The 21603-nt window shown below is 33.0% G+C and overlaps 1 protein-coding gene across 9 annotated transcripts in view; it reads right to left on the bottom strand.

Annotated features, from left to right (window-relative positions):
- The window catches only part of DIAPH2 (diaphanous related formin 2), a 1001991-nt gene that overhangs the window by 685791 nt on the left and 294597 nt on the right, over positions 1–21603 (bottom strand). For all 9 annotated transcript variants that reach the window (XM_059156886.1, XM_059156884.1, XM_059156888.1 and 6 more), the window contains 5 exons: positions 20491–20601; positions 14817–14935; positions 12737–12853; positions 9222–9340; positions 5697–5761 (listed from right to left, as the gene is read on the bottom strand). In XM_059156886.1, the coding sequence (XP_059012869.1) occupies positions 5697–5761; positions 9222–9340; positions 12737–12853; positions 14817–14935; positions 20491–20601 (531 nt within the window). The remainder of the gene's footprint in view (positions 1–5696; positions 5762–9221; positions 9341–12736; positions 12854–14816; positions 14936–20490; positions 20602–21603) is intronic.

Genomic DNA, 21603 nt, shown 5'->3' with positions numbered 1-21603 from the left:
GGAGTACCACAGGGCTCACAGCAGAGGCCTGAAGCATCTACACCAAACCCTACAACCCCACATACTCTGCAGATGCTTCTTTAGTAGGGAAAGTATGCCTGAGAACCAACGCAGTGGGACACATCCCCAGGAACACCAGCATAAACCCCCCATACCCACGAAGTCTACCGACCACAGAGTACTACAGAGCTTCAGCTCTAATGGAAAGAGGATCTCTTAACAAATAGGCCTGAGCACACCTAGGTAAAACTCACCACATAATGGACAAGATCCAAACACTCCCAATTGGAGGCAAGGAGAAATTCTGCAAAGGACTGACCTGGGAAAAAGAATAGCCAAAAAACAACAGCAGAGGACACACAGCATACACCAGGAGCAGTTCCTGAAGTGCCAGGCCCTGGAGTATATATGACTTCTCCTTAATAAAGCCATTACTCTCAGGAACAGGAACATAAGAGTCTTTCCTAACAGAGAGGAAGACAGAGACCTACACAAAATACCAAAATGGAGGAATTCATCCAAAAAGAAAGAACAAAAAAAAGTCACGGTCAGGGATCTACTAGAAACAGATATAAGTAATATGCCTGATTCAGAATTTAACAGAAACATCATAAGGATACTATCTTGGCTTGAGAAAAAGACAGAAGACACCAAGGAGTCCCTTACCACAGAGATAAGAGACTAAAAAACTAGTCATGCCATTTTGAGGAACCTCCATGCTGTTTTCCAGAGTGGCTGCACCAGCTTGCATTCCCACCAACAGTGTAGGAGGGTTCCCCTTTCTCCGCATCCTCGCCAGCATCTGTCATTTCCTGACTTGTTGATTTTAGCCATTCTGACTGGTGTGAGGTGATATCTCATTGTGGTTTTGATTTGTATCAGAATTAATTAAAAACATGATATTCTAAAACCTTTGAGAAGCAGTAAAAGCAGCCATGAGAGGGAAATAATATCAATACAGGCCTACCTCCAGAGGCAAAAAAACTCTCAAATATACTAACAAACCTTACACCTAAAGGAGCTAGAAAAGGAACAGCAAATAAATCCTAAATTCAGCTGTAAAAGGAAAATAATAAAGAACAGAACAGAAATAAATAATATAGAAATAAAAAAATAGAACATATCAATGACACTAGGAGCTTGATCCTTGAAAGAATAAAATTAATAAACCCCTAGTCACAGTTATCAAAAAGAAAAGAGAAAGGAACCAAATAAATAAAATCACAAATGAGAAAGTAGAGATCACCACCACCACAGAAACACAATTTTAAGAGACTATTATGAAAAATTATATGCTGACAAATTAGAAAATCTGGAAGAAACAGATAAATTTCTAGATACACATAAACCACCAAGACTAAAATAGGAAGAAATAAAGTACTTAAAACAGACTGATAACCAGAGAAGAAATTGAATCAAAAATCAAAAAGCTCCCAGCAAACAAAATACTGGTGGGGGGAAGGGAGGTGCAGATGGCTTCCCAGGGGAATTCTGCCGGATATTTAAAGACGACTTAATACCTATACTTCTCAAATTGTTCCAAAAAATAGAAGTAGAAGGAAAACTTCCAAATTTATTCTATGAAGCCAGCATTGCCTCAATTCCAAAACTAGACTAAGACCCCATTAAAAAGAGAATAAATGGTAACTATTCCTCATGAACATGGATATAAAAATTCTCACCAAAATACTAGCAAATAAAATCCAACAGTACATTAAAAGAATGATTCAACACAATCAAGTAGCATTTATTCCCGGGTTGCAAGGATGGTTTAATATTCACAAATCAATCAATGTGATATACCACATTAATAAAAGAAAGGATAACAACCATATGATCCTCTCAATAGATGCAGAAACAGCAACTGTCAAAGTACAGGATCCATACTTGATAAAAACACTCAACAAAGTAGAGATAGAGGGAACACATCTCAACATCATAAAGACTATATATGAAGGATCCACAACTAGTATCATCCTCAATGGGGACAAACTAAAAGCTTCTCCTCTAAGTTAAGAAATATGACAGGGATATCCACTCTCATCATTTGTTCAACATAGGAACAACATTTGTTCCATAGTTGGAAGTCCTAGCCTCAGCAATTACATAACAAAAATAAATAAAAGGCATCCAAATTGACAAGGAAGAAGTCAAACTTTCACTCTTCATAGACTACATTTTTATTTATGTAGAACAGCCAAAAGACTGTACCAAAAAATTGCCAGTATGGATACATGAGGTCAGTAAAACCACTGGAAACAAAAACAATGTACAGAAATGTGTTTCATATCTGTACATGAATTATGAAGCAACAGAAAGAGATATCAAGAAAATGATCCCATTTACAACTGCACCGAAAGCCACAAGATACCTAAGAATAAACCTAACCAAAGAGGCTAAACATCTGTACTCTAAAAACTACAGAACATTTCTGAAACAAATTGAAGAGGACACAAAGAAATGGAAAAACATTCCATGTTCACGAACTGGAAGAAGAAATATCATTAAAATGTCTATACTACACAAAGCAATCTACACATTCAATGCAATCCCTATCAAAATGCCATCAGTATTTTTCACAGAGCTAGAACAAGCAATCGTAAAATTTGTATGGAACCACAAAAGACCCCGAATAGCCAAAACAGTCTTGAAAAAGCAAAGCAAAGATGCAAGCTTCACAATTCCGGACTTCAAACTATATGACAAAACTGTAATTATCAAGATAGTATGATACTGTCACAAAAGCAGATACATCAATTAATGGAACACAGCAGAAAACCCAGGAATGGACCCATAACTATATGGTCAATGAAACTTTGATAAAGCAGGAAAGATTATCCAATGGAAGAAAGTCTCTTCAACAAATAGTGTTGGGGAAACTGGGCAGTATCATGAAAAAAGAATGAAACTGGACCACTTTCAGTCAGAGAAGGAAATGCTATGATTTCACTCTTATGTGGAATTTAAGAAACAAAACAGATGCACATAAGGGAAAGAAAACTTAAAAAGAGAGGAAGGCAAACCATAAGAGATACTCTTAGCTATGGAGAACAAACTGAAGGTTGCTGGAGGGGTGGTAGGAAGGATGGCCTAAATTAGTGATGGGTATTAAGAAGGACATAGCTTGTGATGACCCTAAGATTTTTAAAGAGAATTTTAAATGTGCTACTTAAAACAAGAACATCACAAATATAAAGGTCTATTAAAATGACAATTTCACACAAACATTTTATGCTCGGGCTCTGAAAATCTAATCTAGTAACTGAAAGAGCAAAGGCATTTCTTATATGTGATCAGTCACTAAATTCTACTGTAAACTAAGATTACACTATATGTAAAATAACTAGAATTTAATTAAAAACTTGAAAAATACATATATACATACATACATACATATATTCACAATGGTGTGCTAAGCAGGAGAGACCATCTCCATGGTGAATATCCATTTACTTCATCCTGCCCATCCCTTACCTCAGTCAGGGCACCAAGCCGAAACAAACAAGCCTGAATACATAGAGTAAATACTGCTTACGTTCATCTATAGAATATATGCCCTTTATTATCTATGTCACTACAAGTCATTTTAGAAGGCTATATATTATTCCAATTATATTATTACTGTTTCTAAAATTAATGTATCTTATTGTCTAGAATTGTCTTTAGAGTTTGTGGAACAATAAAAAAGCATTTTCACTGTTAATAAATACTCATCCTCACAGATTTGACCTTTGAAAATTAAAAAAATGTCAAACAGATCCCAGTCTGAAGAAAGTGTGGATAATGGAAATGGATAACAATAGTGTTTGGGTCAAACATGAAACGCTAACTAATTCTTATATTCCTCTCTACCTGAGTACATGAAAAATGTTCCACAGAAATAAGTTCAAATTGTTTCTAATCTTTCAACATTTCAAACCCACCCCAGATCCTTCACAGTTAGTGAATGACCATATTTCCTGGGTCACTGAGAAGACAGAGCTTTTTCAACAGCATTATACTATTCAGTTAAGACTTATTCTGTATTTCCACCTATCCTCCCAATGTTAGATTCTTCTGTGTGTTTTTTAAGCATAATACAAACTGTACAGCTTTCCTCTATAAGTCATTTATTAGTACATTTGAAAAGAGGCACACAAATGTTTCTGTTTATAATTTAATGTGATCTTAATCTATAAACCCATAGACTAGGAATCACAGAAGCATGAGATATGTAGGTTGGAAGACTTCTTACAAGGGCACTAAACATACCTCTTCTTTTAATGATGATAAAATTAAGATCCAAATAGAGTAAGCAGCTTACTTAAAGTCATAGCTAATTTGTGGAAAAGCTAAGAACAGATTTTACAACTACTGCTTCTCATTCTAGCCCCTCTCAACTTTCTTTTTTTTTCTTTTAAACTACTCTATATAGCCTTTTAAAATCACCCAGAATAAGAGGAGGCATGCAGATAGCCACTGGGAGAACATAAATGTTTTCATTCTAAATGTTGGTGATGAGAATAAAGCACTGAACACTGAAATGCTTTTCTTTTTTCAATTATTTCAGGACTCCATTTCCCACAATACATGCTTACGGAAAATTTTACCAGATAGATCAACACAATCTGCTCCAGTCTTGTGTTGTGTAATCAAAGTACCAGTGAAAAATTAAGGAGACCCTAAGATTTTAAAGAGAATTTTAAATGTGCTACTTAAAACAAGAACATCACAAATATAAAGGTCTATTAAAATGACAACTTCACACAAACATTTTATGCTCGGGCTCTGAAAATCTAATCTAGTAACTGAAAGAGCAAAGGCATTTCTTCAGATACCCTGAAGTACTTCAAAAATACTCTATAATTTCTAGAGTGATAGCAAAAATGATTATCTAAGCTCCAAGGTAAGTCATAACTTTGAAGAGACAGCAATATGTAAGTACTTTATTTTGCTGTCAGAAGGCTGAAAACCATAGAGTTTTTAGACTTGTGCTTCAATCCTTCTCCCCGAACCAATAGGAGAGAAATATAACACGAAAGCTACATAGGGTTTAGAAAAAAAAATGCAACTTTTGGTAGAAACTAGTACAACTGTAGTAATGCTTTCATGAAACAAGGAAAAGGCAACCTGAAATCCAAATAAAATTAAGATAGCCATAATACCTGTATTTATAAAAGGGGCATTAACAAGGAAAGAAAGGGGAACCTCAAATTCCACCAAGCCTACATGAAGTAGCAGAATCATTTAAAAGTGGTAATTAGAAATCTAAGCAGAGAGAGACAGAGAAGAAACACTGTGTCATTCTGTTACTATTTAATAACACTGTCTTTAAATAGTATGATACTTTAGGCTTGCTAAAAATCTCAGTTCTCTAAGGGAGCTACATATTGTAAGTGAGAACTGCAAGAAAGCAATGAGGGGAACCTATTCTGGTTGATTGCTACAAACTATATCCTCCCAATAAACTACTTTTATTTCATTTAACACTCTGGTAGAATATAGCTAGTATTTTTCTTCCAAAATAAAGATGAGGAGGGAACAATAGCAACTTTATCTTATCAGGAATGAAATCAATATTCTGTGATTATGTTTAATCCAGAAACATGAAGTACTATATAACTGAAATAACATTTATAAAGCCTCACATAAAGAAGATAAAATAGTTATTGTGAGTAAGTTTTTGGTTTAATGATCATGGTTAACATAAGTCTTACCTTCTTTGAAAATTCCACTGCTTTTTGTTCACTTTCTTCAACTTTTGCCTTGTTCACACAAGAATCTATTAAGATTGACAAAAATGATTAGAAATTATTGCATCAGATCTCTGGGCAAAAAGATGGTTGCCAGCCTATAATTCTACTGCACAGTCAATCATTATTATGTCAATTGCTATTAAAGGTAAATCAACCCTACTACAAATAAAACATAAACTACCACAATTTTTTTGCACACTAACTAAATTAATGATAGTATTGTTGAGTCACAAAACCATGCATCCAAGAATGTATTTGACTAAATCTTCATCATTTTAGAGGTATTCAATTACTTCCCAACTTTTATAATAATGTTACTCTTTAAATTTTTTTCATTTTACTGCGAGTGGAGAGGAAACAAAGAATGTATTGTTAAGACGATTAAGACTCAAAATGACCTTTAAGATAAGGCTAGAATGGGAGACACAATAGCATTCATTAATTCAGGTTTTCTACAGAAAGATTTTACTTAGATAACTTCTGATCTGGGGCAGAATGTATTAGGTAAATAAGGAAATAAACATTAAATCTCTCAGCTCTAATCAAATATACCAGAATATAAATAACTGAAGAACCTCTTTTTGGCAATATTCTCATTATTACATATACAAGTCTATTATGTATCTAGCCATTCCATACCTATTTATCCAAAAGAAATGAAAACATATGTCTATACCTGTGTATATGAATATTCATGATAGCTTTATATAACAGGCAAAAACTAGAAAGAACCCAAATATCCATCAACAAGTAAATGTATATACAAATCACAGTATATCCATATACTACAATATTACTCAGTTATAAAAAGGAATGAACTATTGATACATGCAATATAACATGAATGAAATTCAAAATAATTGTATGAAAGAAGCCAGACAAAAAGAGAGTACATCCTATATGCATCTAGTTAAATAAAATTTTAGAAAACAAATTATATTATTATAAATTATAGTAAGAGAAAAAAGATCAGTGGTTATCTCAGGATGGGGACAGGTAGAAAGGCATAGGAAGGACAGATTACAAAGGAGAACACAGAAACTTGAGTGAGTGAGAGAGATGTTTATTATCTTGGCTGTGATGACGGTTTTAAGTAGACATACAAATATTGAAATCTATCAAATTATGTTCTTAATAATGGATAGTTTTTCTCATGTCAAGTACACCTCAATAAAGTTTTGTTTTGATTTGTTTTTTTAAAGAACAGTGTGTAAAGACCTAAGGCTGAAATTGGTAAATAATGAGACAAAGGGGGCAGATCACTGCTGTGCTGTCAGTGGTTGATAATGATGTTGAATTAAATTTCAGTGGGAAGGTACTGAAGAGTTTTGTGCAAGAATTTGATCGAGTTTATGAAAAATACTACACTTACAGAATCGTGAAGACACTCCATGTTGCTCAAGACCAGTTGACTTTATTTTATTTTTTTTTAAAGATTTTATTTATTTATTTGACAGAGAGAAATCACAAGTAGACAGAGAGGCAGGCAGAGAGAGAGAGAGGGAAGCAGGCTCCCTGCCAAGCAGAGAGCCCGATGCGGGACTCGATCCCAGGACCCTGAGATCATGACCTGAGCCGAAGGCAGCGGCTTAACCCACTGAGCCACCCAGGCGCCCCAAGACCAGTTGACTTTAAAATCAGGATCCATCAATTTCCTGTAAGTTCTTGAAGGACCTGCTAATTTTTGCATTTATGCATGTGCATGTGGCTCTAATCAAAGTTCCACAGCATTCATCAGAAAAAATCCTCTGACCATAAAATATTATGAACTATGCATATATTTGACTTATCTAAATTTAGTTGATAACACTGAAGAAGAGAAGTTAAGTGATTTGTTCACTATCAGAGATGACACATGGATGAGGAAATAGTGGGTATCTGAAGCTCTATTCTCACTTGATGCCTTCATCTCACTGTTGAGTGAGGGGAGGGACAGACTCCATAGCTAACAGTACACAACTGTGTGTACCTGGCACACAGTACAAAAAAACAAATGTCTATTGAACACTGAAAGAGCTAGTCAAAATCAGTAGAGTATATGTGTCATGTATGGTCCATAAGAGATTATAAGCCAATACAAATATATGGAAATATTCTCTTATAACACTCTCAACAAAATATGAAACAAACTGCTGATTTTATCAGGCTTATTATCAAATATGCAATAAAGCCAGCATTTACATTAATTCTTAGGGAAGGTAAATTGATGCACTTTCTGAAAAGCATATAGCCTTTCAAAGTTCTTATCCTCAACTGTAAGAATCAATTCTAAGAAAATAACAAGAAAAAGGCAAACATTTATACAAAGAATGTTCACAGCAGATTCATTTATAATTGCAAAAACCTGAAAACAATCTAGATGTACAATAAAAAAGGACTGGTCAAGATGATTAGGATATTCCATTAAATGTAATATTATACAGACATTCAAAGTCACATTTTGAAGGTTAACATGAAAAAACTCTTATAATAAAGAACTCTATGAAAACTCAGCCTATAGATAGACAAATTTAAAAAAGAGATATAAGATAATGTACTTAGCCAAAAAGTGACTAAAGGTGGTGGAATGTATATTGAGCTGAAAAGTGAGATGGGTGGTTTATTCTGTCATCTACATAAGCCTCTAGAGTGCTTAGAATAAATGAGCAGTGGTTTTAAAATCAGAAAATAATATATAATAATAATAAGGAATTAATCCTCGAAGATTACTGTGAGTCTGCCTTGTGCTATGGAGTAAAGAATAATATATAATTGGCATTCCACAGCTGTTGTTTTCTTCCTTTAAAGACATGACAAATGAGTTCATGCCTAAATCTTAGCAATAGAGATTTTGATTAGTTATAAAAACTGTTTAACTGTAATGTCATAACAGCATTTCACTAGAGAGGTTTCACATCATCTTTCAGAGACTGTTCCAGAACATACAGCCAACTAGTAGTCTAGGATGATGTAAGTTCATTTCCTGAGCGATCCAAGTAGATGAACATGATCACCTTAAATCCCTTCCTAGCTTTAAGGTCTATGAAAATATAAATTAATATTCTTTGATAGAAATAAAAAGTATTAAGTTACTGAAGTAAGCCTGTATTTCCTTTCTAAAACTTGAACATTAATACCTATTGCACAAGTGATTTCTATAAAACCACTGAGGAGCAAATATAAACTGAATCAAAGGATTTCAGAATCATGTTTCTAAAAAGAAAAGCATTCATCTGTAATGATAGGTGTTTCCTCTGTGGGGGACACTGATTTTAAACAGAATGCAAGAGCATCAAAACTTATCAACTAGCTTAATATTTTCAATCACACAGGCAGAACTCTCATGATCAACGTAATTAACAATTATAGTGACTGAGTACTCACAGACACAAGGACTTACCAGATATTAATAAAGGAAGTTCAGTGACAGCACTACCCTCAAAAAGTGACTATTATACAGAAGAGGGTGAAACACAATCAAAGGACATTGAGGATAATATTACATACCTATTAGATGTGTGAAATCAACATCTAATCTTTGCCTATACTTGAAATCTGGGTCCATACCACTGCAGTGCAGCACTATCTGTGAAACGCACTCCTCAATTATTTTGTAATACTGTGGCCTAAAAGAGAGAAAAGTATTCTTGAATACCTTTTCTACCTATACAAGTCAATCTTCTTAAGTGGTTCAAGGGCACCTGGGTGGCTCAGTTGGTTAAACATCAGACACTTGATTTCCACTCAGGTCATGATCTCAGGGTCATGAAATAAAGTCCCACCCCCCACGATGGGGCTCCATGCTCAGTGCAGAGTCCACTTAAGAGTTTCTCCTACTCCATCTATCCCTTCCCTTGCTCATGCTGTCTCTCCCTCTCTCACACATAAATAAATACACATGATAAAAGAACTATGCCTTTTCCTAGTACTGTTAGAAGAAATCTTTCTAGACATTACATTTCCTTAAAAGAAAAATGCCTAACTTAACAACAGTCTAGACATTATAGTATAAAACCCATCGTGATATAATCAACTGTGAATACTTAGTGTCTCAATACTGTAGTTTGTAGAAATTGACATTTGTGCACAAATATACTTACCAACCTTATCTATTTACTTAAGTTATTGTTACTACAGTTAATGAAAATAAATGACCTGTTAGTCCTAGATCCATGGATACAGAAACAGTTCTAAGACTCTACAAGTTTTCAGTTTCAGTAAGGGATGAGTATCCTGGCATTAGGTGGCAATGTCTTAAATTTACTAAAACATTTTCACTCAAGATTAGCTGTAACAGCTTACAAAACTGGACTGAACCATAATATTCAAAAAATCTATTCATACACATTTTTTAAATATCCACCTTATAGAAGCATACACACTTATACGCATGGCCATAGCCTGAATTTGTTCAAACTATCAAAAGTTTTTAAACATGCCCTAATTTTGTAAACTATCAAGATAATTCTGGCCTTAAAAAATAACTACTTATTTGTGGAGCAAAACAAATAACACAGAGGACATGGGAAGATGGAGAGGAGAAGGGAGTTGAGGGAAATTGGAGGAGGATATGAACCATGAGAGACCTTAGACTCTGAGAAACAATCTGAGGGTTATGGAGGGGAGGAGGGTGGGAGGTTGGGTGAGCCTGGTAGTGAGTATTATGGAAGGCAGGTATTGCATGGAGCACTGGGTGTGGTGCATAAACAATGAATTCTAGAACACTGAAAAGAAATAAAATAAAATAATAAATAAATTCTTTATTTGAAAAACAACAACAACAACAAAAATAACTACTTGCATTCCCACCAACAGTGTAGGAATGCAAGCTGGTGCAACCACTCTGGAAAATAGCATGGAGGTTCCTCAAAAAGTTGAACATAGAGCTACCCTACGACACGGCAATCGCACTACTGGGTATTTACCCTAAAGATACAAATGTAGTGACCCCAAGGGGTATATGCACCCGAATGTTTATAGCAGCATGTCCACAATAGCTAAACTTTGGAAAGAACCTAGATGTCCTTCAACAGATGAATGGATAAAGAAGATGTGGTATGTATATACAATGGAATACTATGCAGCCATCAAAAGAAATGAAATCTTGCCATTTGCGAGGACATGGATGGAACTAGAGGGTATTATGCTTAGCAAAATAAGTCCATCAGAGAAGACAATTATCATATGATCTCCCTGATATGAGGAAGTTGAGAGGCAATGTGGGGGGCTTGGGGGGGTAGGAAAGTAATAAATGAAACAAGATGGAATTGGGAGGGAGATACACTGTAAGAGACTCTTAATCTCACAAAACAAACTGCGGGTTGCCGGGGCGGGGTAGGAAGAGGGTGGTTGGGTTATGGACACTGGAGAAGGTATGTGCTATGGTGATGATGTGAAGTGTGCAAACCTGGCGATTCACAGACCTGTACCCCTGGGGTTAATAATACATTATATGTTAATAAAAAATAAAATATTATTTAAAAATAACTACTTGCATATTTCAAGTTTTTAAAAGGCATTTTTATCATTAAAATTTAGGGAAAATTTAGTAAATTCAACAAAGAGACATCAGAAAGAAATACTAGTACAGACAAATTTTGACATAAACATCCTTAAGATTAGTGTGCTAATAACTAGCCAACCTACTAAAAGTTTGCAAAGCCTAACAGTCTAATTGCTCTTATATGTCTTCTGTCATGAGGTTGGCCTCAAGAGTAAGAATAAATAGCAACATATATTAAGCCATTTTAGGCTTTTTCAAGTCATCAACAATTCTAGCATAAATAATATTGGAATATAATCAGCCTAGTAAATGACCTTTTGTATAAACAAGGAAAACACAAGTGTTCTCTCTGAGGCCAAGTTAATTATCTGTAAGTATAATTAAAGTAGCTGGTCACACTTCTACCCCACATTGATGTTCTCAGGATGAAAAAGGTGTCATATTAGAGTAACTTCTTATACTATTCAAGGTTACTGAGAAATGGATGGTTTCACGAAAATTTTTTCCCTATATACCCATAGTCACAGTACCCCTTTAATTGCCAGAACTTTAGAAAACATTTTAATTTCCATCTTTTCTGCTTTACAAAAACAGTATACAATTAAATATTCTAACCATTTTTCTACATCTCTGTAACATCATGATGGCCATAAATTATTGTACAAGTCTGAACTATAATAGCTTTCTATATAACCTTAAAACTGTCATCTCTGTTACAACTATATCTGACCCCCGGTAGCTTGCCTTTACCATTTAATCATTAAATCAAACAAATTTTGAGAAATCAGAGAACCTAGGTTGCCAGAATTTCATGCATATTAGAGTATGAAGAACAACTAAAAGTCTCTTGAATAGTTAAGTATAAGATCATGACCACAGCTTATAGATAATTTCAGTCACTCAGAAACCTTTTTTTATCGTTCTGGTTTTCAGATCTATTTGCAGTTACCAGACTCTGAAATTCCTAACGTTATTGATCATCATAATCATTTATCTTGAAGAATTACTTTACTGGATATAAAGCTGAAATATCAGTATTATCTTCTTAACTAAAATCACATCTATTATTAAATAAATACTAGAAAGGAGAAATAAAAGTAAAACCTAACTTATTAAAATGTAAATGAACTTTAAAAATAAAATAAAATAAAATATACATGAACTTAAAAGTTCCACTACAATCACTTCAGTGCTTATTCTATGTTATCATTATCTAGCAAAGAAAATTCACCATAAGTTCAGTAAAATCTGTTGGGTTCTTTGCTACAGAATGTCCTATCATGGGGGTACCCAGTTTTATAAATAAATCCTTCTGGCCGATTTAAAAATAAATTCACATCTTTTAAAAAATGCTATGCAAAGTCATCAAACTCTTATACACTATAGATGTACATATATATGCATACACTACCTAGTAGTCTACATAAGTATACTAGAGTCACTAATAAACATTATTAGTTTCCCTTAAATACTAAATTCAAATAACACAAATTCTAGTACTCTCAGATCTGCTTCTTACCTGATATAATAATCATTTCTGATGAGCAAAAAATGTTGTAGAATGGATAATAAGTAATTTTCAGCAGCAGTGTCCTTCAACATGTTATATAGAAGATGATACACTTCATTCATATCAGTGAAAGTAAGTAAAGGAAAAAAATTAAAGCTCTTGATGAAAGTTTCATTCATAACAAAAGCAGCGTCATTTTTTTAAAACACTGAAGTACTATTTTGTTTCCCTTACTGTTTCTAAACCTTCAACTCCATGATCCAGTATTTCAAACTTTACATTAATATATTTAGCCTATTGAATAACTTTAACCTTTTAATGAGAGAAACAGCTTAAAGAATATTTCCAAGACCATTTAATCGTCAAAATTTTAAGCAATCAGTTACTTATTACAAATTACAGATGATAACTGGTATGATTGGAACAGCAATGCCATTAGAGAAAACGGTTTCCTCTTGATCATCCTGTGGCTGTGATAGAGGACCTATATTATTCATGTAAGCCACGACTCCTCTATTTTCACCACCACATAATACTGAATGTAATGAAACATTCTATGGACTGCTTAAATATCACAAACCAGTTTTATTTTATACTGAAATAATATTTACTAGATGTGAAATTGTTATTGTCTGCATTTATCTGTATTTCATTATTTAGAAAAACGGAAAGTAAAGACAGTAGAACTTGAATCATTTTTCATAGGATACAAAAGACTGGAAAAAGTTTAGATGCTTTTAATAAATGAGACAACAAATTTTAAAACTGGATTCACTTTTATAATAAAAGTGAGGACCTGGAAAATCAATGTAAAAGAAAGGTGGGAAAGGAAATATAATCCAACAGTCTTAAAAATAATCTGAAATGTCAACATTTTCTCTGAAGTAGAATTAAGTATATGATAGATTATTTCTTAGACCCCATGTAAAAGTGTTGTGTTAAAGTCTCATAAGGTCTTTTAAATGGTTACAGAATGAAACCCAAAATAGCTTTATGGTGAAGTTTGATTATAAGATAAATGTATACAAAGCAAGGAAGCAAGATATATATGCCTATAGAAAGCATTTAATATTATAGAAATGACTGTAGACTAGAGTCACTAATGATGGATAAGGAATTACTAGCATTGATTCCTTATAATAATGACATTGTTATCCATTGCACACACATTTATCCAATACTTATGTATAAGATACTTCAATAGTAGCACTGGAGGAAAAAGATGAAACCTAAGACTTCTGCCCTCAATCTCATAGGAGCACAAAAGTGTACATAAATAAGATAGAAAGTACTATAGGAGTTTCAAGGTGAGAAATATTCCAGCAGGGTTTTTTTTGTTTGTTTGTTTTGGAGGGTATGGCAGTTCAGGGAGGAAGAGGAAGAAGAATTAAAGAAAAATTCCATCTCAAAGTTTATCTTAGTTCTGAAGTATTTCCTAAGCTCCCCAAAAGCCATAAGTAAGAAATTTATGGAGTGTGAAACGAATAGCCAGAAATGCTGACGACAACCATCTTTTAGATCTAAAATCATTTCACATAAAATCATTGCCATAGGAAGATTATACACTAGTTGTATTTGACTCAAATGCTTCTATCAGACAGCCTTGATATAGTCAGATACTATATCCAAACATTTTTTTTTTTTTGCTAAGGAACCAAAATTGTTGGATTGAGAATAAGGCATTTATTTGAATTGAATAATATTTCTAAAACCATTTGAGTACATTTCAACGAACTGAAGAAGTATACTACCTATAGTTACATATGAACTCAGCGAACTTTTCCCCTCAAATTCTTATACATGACGTATATGCCTTAGGTTCTTATCTATTCAAGACTACTCAGCTGAATATATAGATAATACAGCAAGTCATTGTGCAGATTTCAATATAATTTGTGTAAATCATCAGGACACTCTGCCAGTTCCTCAACATGAATCTCAAGGACAGCCTCATAGTGAAGTACTAATATAAATAAAAGAATAAAAATTGGGCTGGCAGATCAAAATTCTAATAATGGTCACAAAATCACCCACAAATCTCTTTTTCAAAAAATTTCAAAATTATTTTTGTGGTTTGTCAAAAGGATATTCCATTTCTGCTCGAATATCATTGAGACGGTGTGATAATTCATTTAGGTCATCTTCTTTGTTCTCATCAAATACTTTCAACTGAATATCAAGCTCATCATTCTCTTTTTCCTTTAGATCCTAATATAAACATAAAACTTAACAGATGAGTAACAGTTTGACAATACCGTATTTTGGTAATAAAACACAGATACTATTATTCATTTACAAACACAAAAACGATTTTATATTGACCCAGGCACTTTAGTTTTCTGAGAGAAATTAAGTGTACTATGTATATTCCTATTTTAAAATAAATGAACCTCATTGCATTTTCTTCTTATGCCCCAGATTTTGATTATTTACATTAAAAATTAACAATCACTTTTACAAAGGGGGAAAAAATAATTGCTAACAACCCAAACTGAATGTTGTTTTTGACTGAATACACTAATGAAAGATCACAAAAGAACTCATGCAGTTAGAACATTCACATATGCCTCTGGCAAAAAATGTAAATACAGATCAATTGTATTAATGAAGAATAAATGCAAGGATATATTCAAGCACAACAGTCCCAAGTATGGCGTAGAAAGTTATATAAAGAGATTTATTTTAAATGGTATTTTGTGATTTTGAAGCAAAAGGTGTCAGGATTTTTTTATCAAGCTGCATGACTAGCCTCCTCCCCCACTTTTCATTTTTGCTTAACCGAATCACAAAATACCAACTTGGGCATCAAAGATTTGTTTTTGTAGTACATTATGAGCACATGCATTACAAACCTCTGATAATTTTTAAAATAATAGACTGAACAAAATCTTTGGAAGCATGCCACACCAGAGATTGCTGGGCTTAATAGATATCACCTGGAATATCTTTTAATATGTGTCCATTAAGTTGCAGCTTTCAAAACCCAAAATGATAATCCCCACTGTGGATGCTCAAGGGTGATTATGAAAGTGGGACTAGGATTTCAGAGTTGAGCTTGAGTTCTAAAAGGAAATGCAAGCATGGTGTACTTCAAATTAGGTCAATAAAACAAAACTGGAGTTATTTCTTGTGTCTTATTTTTATTCAACAGAACAACTATAAATGGAGATGTAATGGCTATCATTACATTTGGCTAAAGCCAAATGAATATTTATGCAATTTCTAGATTTTTTCTAAGATTCACATAATAGTTTACTGATAATTTATATATAGAACATAAGAAAATACTTATTAGTATGTTTCTATAAATTTCATATAAAATATATGACAAAAAATGTATTTACACTTAGTTCCCTCTTTAGTAACTTGCTTTAAGTCTAATTTTCCACTTTTTTTTTTTTTTTGACCCAAACTGGGTTTTATTGAAATGCCAGGAGCAGGCACATGTCAAAGTAGTAAAGGAAGGAAGGAAGGAAGGAAGGAAAGAAGGGGCAGGCTGTGAGGTGGCGGGGGAGGGGCAGGCCCTATGTCCATGGCCCTGGCATCCCCTCTCTCTGCCAAGGGCTGAGTGGGTACAATTACCCAACCCCCATCCCCCCCTAGTTTTCCACTTTTAAATCTACTGGAATGCAAAATTATCTATCATTGATGAGTATATTATTGGACAATTTTAGAACTCCAGTTGGACAAGAGCAAAAGCCAGACACACCTAATATGCTGATCTTTGAAGAAGTAACTGTTAACAAATTTTACAATATGGATTTTTCCTTATTCTTCTAGCATAGTATGTTCTTTCATAGATGCTCACTACAAATCTTGAACACTTTCAGAAAAATCTAATTTAAATACGGCCATTTAATTAGCATCAAAACATTATAAAACATGGAATCAAACTGCATAATTAAAATATGTTTTGTGAAAATAAATGATTAAATGTTTAACTGCTTTTAATTAGGACAACACATTAGTTATAAAATAAATATAGATACATAGTATGTGAACCAATATAGCACAATATAAAAACACAGAACTATAAATGCAATCTTATATTATTTATCAATAATCTCCATTATGATAAATATATATGCATACATACACATAAAGCTAACTTTTAGTCAAATATCAAACCTTGAAAAATGTATCCATAAATTCTTAATGAAACAAACAATTAAGTTTTTCTATAGCATAAAAATGACATTCTATAAAAGGAAATGGAAATGCATCACTAAGGTTTTATACTTTAAACTGTAGAATATCATAACATTACTGAATTACCGTATTATTAACTATTAATTATGTGAAATATTATACATATGTTTCAGGGTTTTTTTTTTCAATAGAATTACTGTGCGGATATGAAACACTGTTGACAAAGTCCCTAAAACATATAATTAAATCTCTATAATACAGTGTACTTCAAAGGAAATTCCATTACTAGTATATGACTGATTACCAGTCAAGAAATCAAAATTGAGTTTTCAACAGAATAAGAAAAGTTGGTTGGTATTTTAAAATAAAGATGCCTGCTGCCTACAGGATGCCTACATACATGATTTCTTACTTCCTGCTCCTTCACATATTTAATCTATCTCATACATTCTATATTTATTTCACTAAATAAAAGGCAGTTGGAGATGAATACTGCTATGCTGAAAAGAAAAAAAAATTTTTTTATAAAGGCAATTGGGAGAAAACTTCACAAGAAATCACTATGAGTTAACTATAGAGCAAATACTAGTTTAAAAATCACTGTATAGTATGTAACAACTCACTAATCCCAAATAACTAAAGCATATTTATGAAAAGATTTTTTTTAAAGAATTTTCCATATAAATAAAGTATAAATTCCCTTTAAACATCATAATTTATCAATGGAGATGGGAGAATTGAGAAAATAAATTTTTACAGAATATAATTAAAATAATCATCCTTGTCTTGAGGATTCTTATTGCTGGAAATCAGAGACTCTGAGAAACAAACTGAGGGCTTTGGAAGGGAGGCAGGTGAGGGATTGGGTGAACCTAGTGGTGGGTATCATGGAGGGCATGTATTGCATGGAGCACTGGGTGTGGTGCATAAACAATGAATTTTGGAACACTGAAAAAAAAATTAAGTTAAATTAAAAAAAAAAGAAAAAAGTTCTACTGTACTATATTATTATTATGATCTCGGGAGTTACTAAAATACTAAGAATGATTCTTCCCTAACACTTAATGATGATTCCAGAGAGGAATAATTCTTTTTAAGCTTTTATTCAAATTCTAGTTAATTAACATACAGTATAATAATAGTTTCAGATGCACAATATAGTGATTCAACACTTTCATACAACCAGATAGGTCTAATTTTTGATCATGTATCAACAGTTTGTATTAGCCTTAGCCACATCTACTTTGCTGCTTTGACTATTATAGATTCTAGAAAATTAAGTAATACCTCCTGTTGAAGACTCTCTATGAATAGATTATTAAGCTTCCATGCATGTGTACAGATGCTTAATGCTATCTAAATTCCAGTGGTTTAAACTTAAGTATTTAGTAAATTAAATTGTGATTTCATTAGATAATAACTGGCATGCCAGGTACATCTAGTGTACATTAAAAACAAAATAAAACTATAAGAATAACATCAGTTGTGAAAATTATGGTATTAAAGAAAAAATCTCTAACTCTTCTGGGTCTATCTACCTGAATTCTGATTCTCATCTTATATCTAAGAAGTACCTGGGGAGGATTCGTTTTCTTTTCAAACCAAACATCTCTGCCTTACCCTCAATAAGATTTTGATATATTCTCTTTAGGGGCACATGTCCGACCTCTTTAGTTGAGAACCAGGACTACATGTAACCATATTTTGCTCCATTGTCTTAGGGAGAAAAAAAAATTGAGAATCCTTGTAGGTTCTATTCCAAAATTTTAGAAGGCAGACACAACACACTTCCTACTTTTATCTTGCTGAGGAATCACTGAGATCTGGGAATCAGGTCATATTGAAGAGATATGACGGTGAAAGAAAAATCTAACTAGATACATATATGAAGAATGCTTTTATTAAGAAGTACTTGGTGCCATAAGAGGCTTCATATACAGCTATGGTGCCAATGGAAAAGTGTAGCTTAGAAAAACAGATGCAAAATCTTCACTGTCAGTGTAATGAAATATACCATGAATCCACTGAACCCAGCAAAGATGAATAAAGAAGAAAAGTTAAAGGTAGGAATAAGAGCTAACATTCATTCTCTTTCTGAGAAGAGGACAACTCAAATAAATTAAAATGAGAGTAACAGTATTTCTGATCAAACATTCAGTAGTATAAGGCAGAAAATGAATATCCAATTATAAATAAACAAAGGGAAATAAAAGATGAAAGAGTAAAAGCACAATATGTGGCATACTAGTAAATGAACACAGGATGCTAAGGAGCCCCTGTGTTCAGCAAGGTCCAAAGACATTGATAGTCTCCCAGAAAATGAGGACCACCCCAGTGAGAACAAGCATGGAAACCAATGAGTAGGCAATTCAAAAGCCACACTAGAATCAAGATTGTAACATTACGTGTAGCTACCTAAGGCCACAGACTTTTCATGAGGAAAGATTTGTGACAACACAAGAATAAATGTGTTACACACACCATAATTAGTGGATGTGCCTAGTTAATTGCATACTGAACCTTCATAAGGGTCACTTAAAATATTGCTTTGATCCACTGAAACCAATTCCCTGTTTTTTAAAGTCATGGATTAAAGTACCATTCCAAGTGTAATTGACACAAAACTTTCTAAAACCAGATAGATCAAATCCTACATCTTATCAAAGTGGGTTTCAGTAGATCCACTGTAGGATACATTTTATGATGATGAGTTTCAACTACTTTCAGTTAAGACTATCAGAACACAGTTACAGATGCATGATACAATCTGATTCTCACCAGGAAATTTTCCCCGATTTTGACATTTCTAGTACTCTAAGTATTATATACGTGGTCACTTGACATTTGTTTTGTTTTCTTTTTTATTCCCTTTTGCGTCTTTTTTCTCAGGTGTTCCCTAATAGCTTAAATGAAGAGACTATTTAAACTTTACATGTCTCTTAACAATGTCATGGTTTTAAACAAAATCCCTCTTCATTAACATACTAAATAAAATACAAAGTCACTTTAGCTATATTTGTGTTTATAAAATAAGTGTGCTCATTTATCTCAGATGAAGCCTGTAAAGTTATTTCAATATGTTTTAACAGTATCATAATTAGAGCATATATACACATAGAATTTAAGAAATAAAACTTTTTAGAAAAGTCTCTATAGCAGTGTAACAAGAATACCATGCCTAAATATCTAGAATATACTGGTCAAAATTCTAGAAATAATTATGCTGAATATAAATGGTACCAGTCTAAATTATCAAAGAGGAAAGCAAAAACTTTTAAATGAACATTGAAGCTGCAGAAAACCAAAAAGTGGTAGTCTTTTATGTTCTCAGTATTCAAATTCAAAGAAAAGAAATTCCCTTTCAAGTTTAAGAAACAAACAAACAAAAAAAAAAACAGAACAGACACATCACTTGAGGACACATTAGCTGAATTCTGAATTCAACAGTTGTATATAAAGACTGATACTACTGTAAAATAGAAAAGCTTACAAAATGTCTAATGCCATACAAAGAATATATAGCAAGGAACATTTATCTGTCGCAAGTATTTCGTCTAAAGAGAGAAAAAGGTTAAAAAGTTCATCAGCAAAATTAATGTGCACATTCAACTTACTGGTAACATTGTTTTTAGTCCTGAACGTAGGAATTCATTCCTTAAATGTATTCTAAAATCAAGCTCGTAAGGTGAAGTGACAAGGGCATTTATAAACTGCATGCAGGCCACCTGCAATTTAGAAAGCAAAATTTGTTTAAAATTATTTTAAGTAATGAAATATTTACTTAGTGCATTCAGATCATTGCTTTTCTATACACTAAAAACATACACACATATACAATAAAATATTAGAAGAAATATAAATATTTATACAAGTATAAGGATTATTATGACGTTATAGCTTAAACAACAAAAGTCACTTTCTAATGCCCAGAATAATTCTAATGGTGTTATGATGGATGGTCAAGTATTGGTATGATTTGTTAAATAATATGAAGGAATATTAAACTCTGAAAAACTCAAAGTTCGAAAGATCTGCATATAGAGCCCTTTAAAAATAGCATAAAATGGATCTTTCCTATCCAACTGTCCCGAGAATATACTTGGCCTCAATTCCGTATGATTATAAACTTTTCTAAAATAAACCAAAACAAGTACCCTGATACTAAACAGAGAACAGTGAAAACTTAAAGAAATTATTACACTAATTTATACTGTCTCCCTCCTATTATTGGGATGGACTTGCAAAAAATATAGAGTACTAAAATATATGATTAAGATGAATTAATTTACCAAGTATAAAAATGAGTGCACGTGAATTAAAATCAACTAAAAAGCACTGTGACACCAATGCACCAATGTACATTGCATGACAAAGTGAAGGTAAGGGCTTGTTTTCAAGTGAAGGTGATTCATTAATTACATTGACACTGTCAGAAAGGTTTAGTTTTCCTTACCTTCTGATACTGAGTTTCCCTATTATAAAAGGGGACTTATTTCCTGGTAATTGCAAGCTAGAAGGGAATCAACAAAATACTAATTGCCAGGTGATCCATACATTATTCCTGATAGCATTTTTGGGAAATGCTGCTCAAGTCTAAGGCAACTATCTAATAGATTGACTGAAGAGCTGCACATAAAATTGATTATTCTTAAAAGCATGAAATAAAAAGAAGTAAGCAATGAGCAAACTGTACAATGTTCAAAGAGCTAACTCTGAAGGGACTCCTG

Source organism: Mustela lutreola, chromosome X (assembly GCF_030435805.1).
Source record: "Mustela lutreola isolate mMusLut2 chromosome X, mMusLut2.pri, whole genome shotgun sequence".
In the NCBI taxonomy this organism is placed as follows: Eukaryota; Metazoa; Chordata; class Mammalia; order Carnivora; family Mustelidae; genus Mustela; species Mustela lutreola.
The sequence above is the reverse complement of the archived record's forward strand: the minus strand, read 5'-3'. Positions and strand labels throughout refer to the sequence as shown.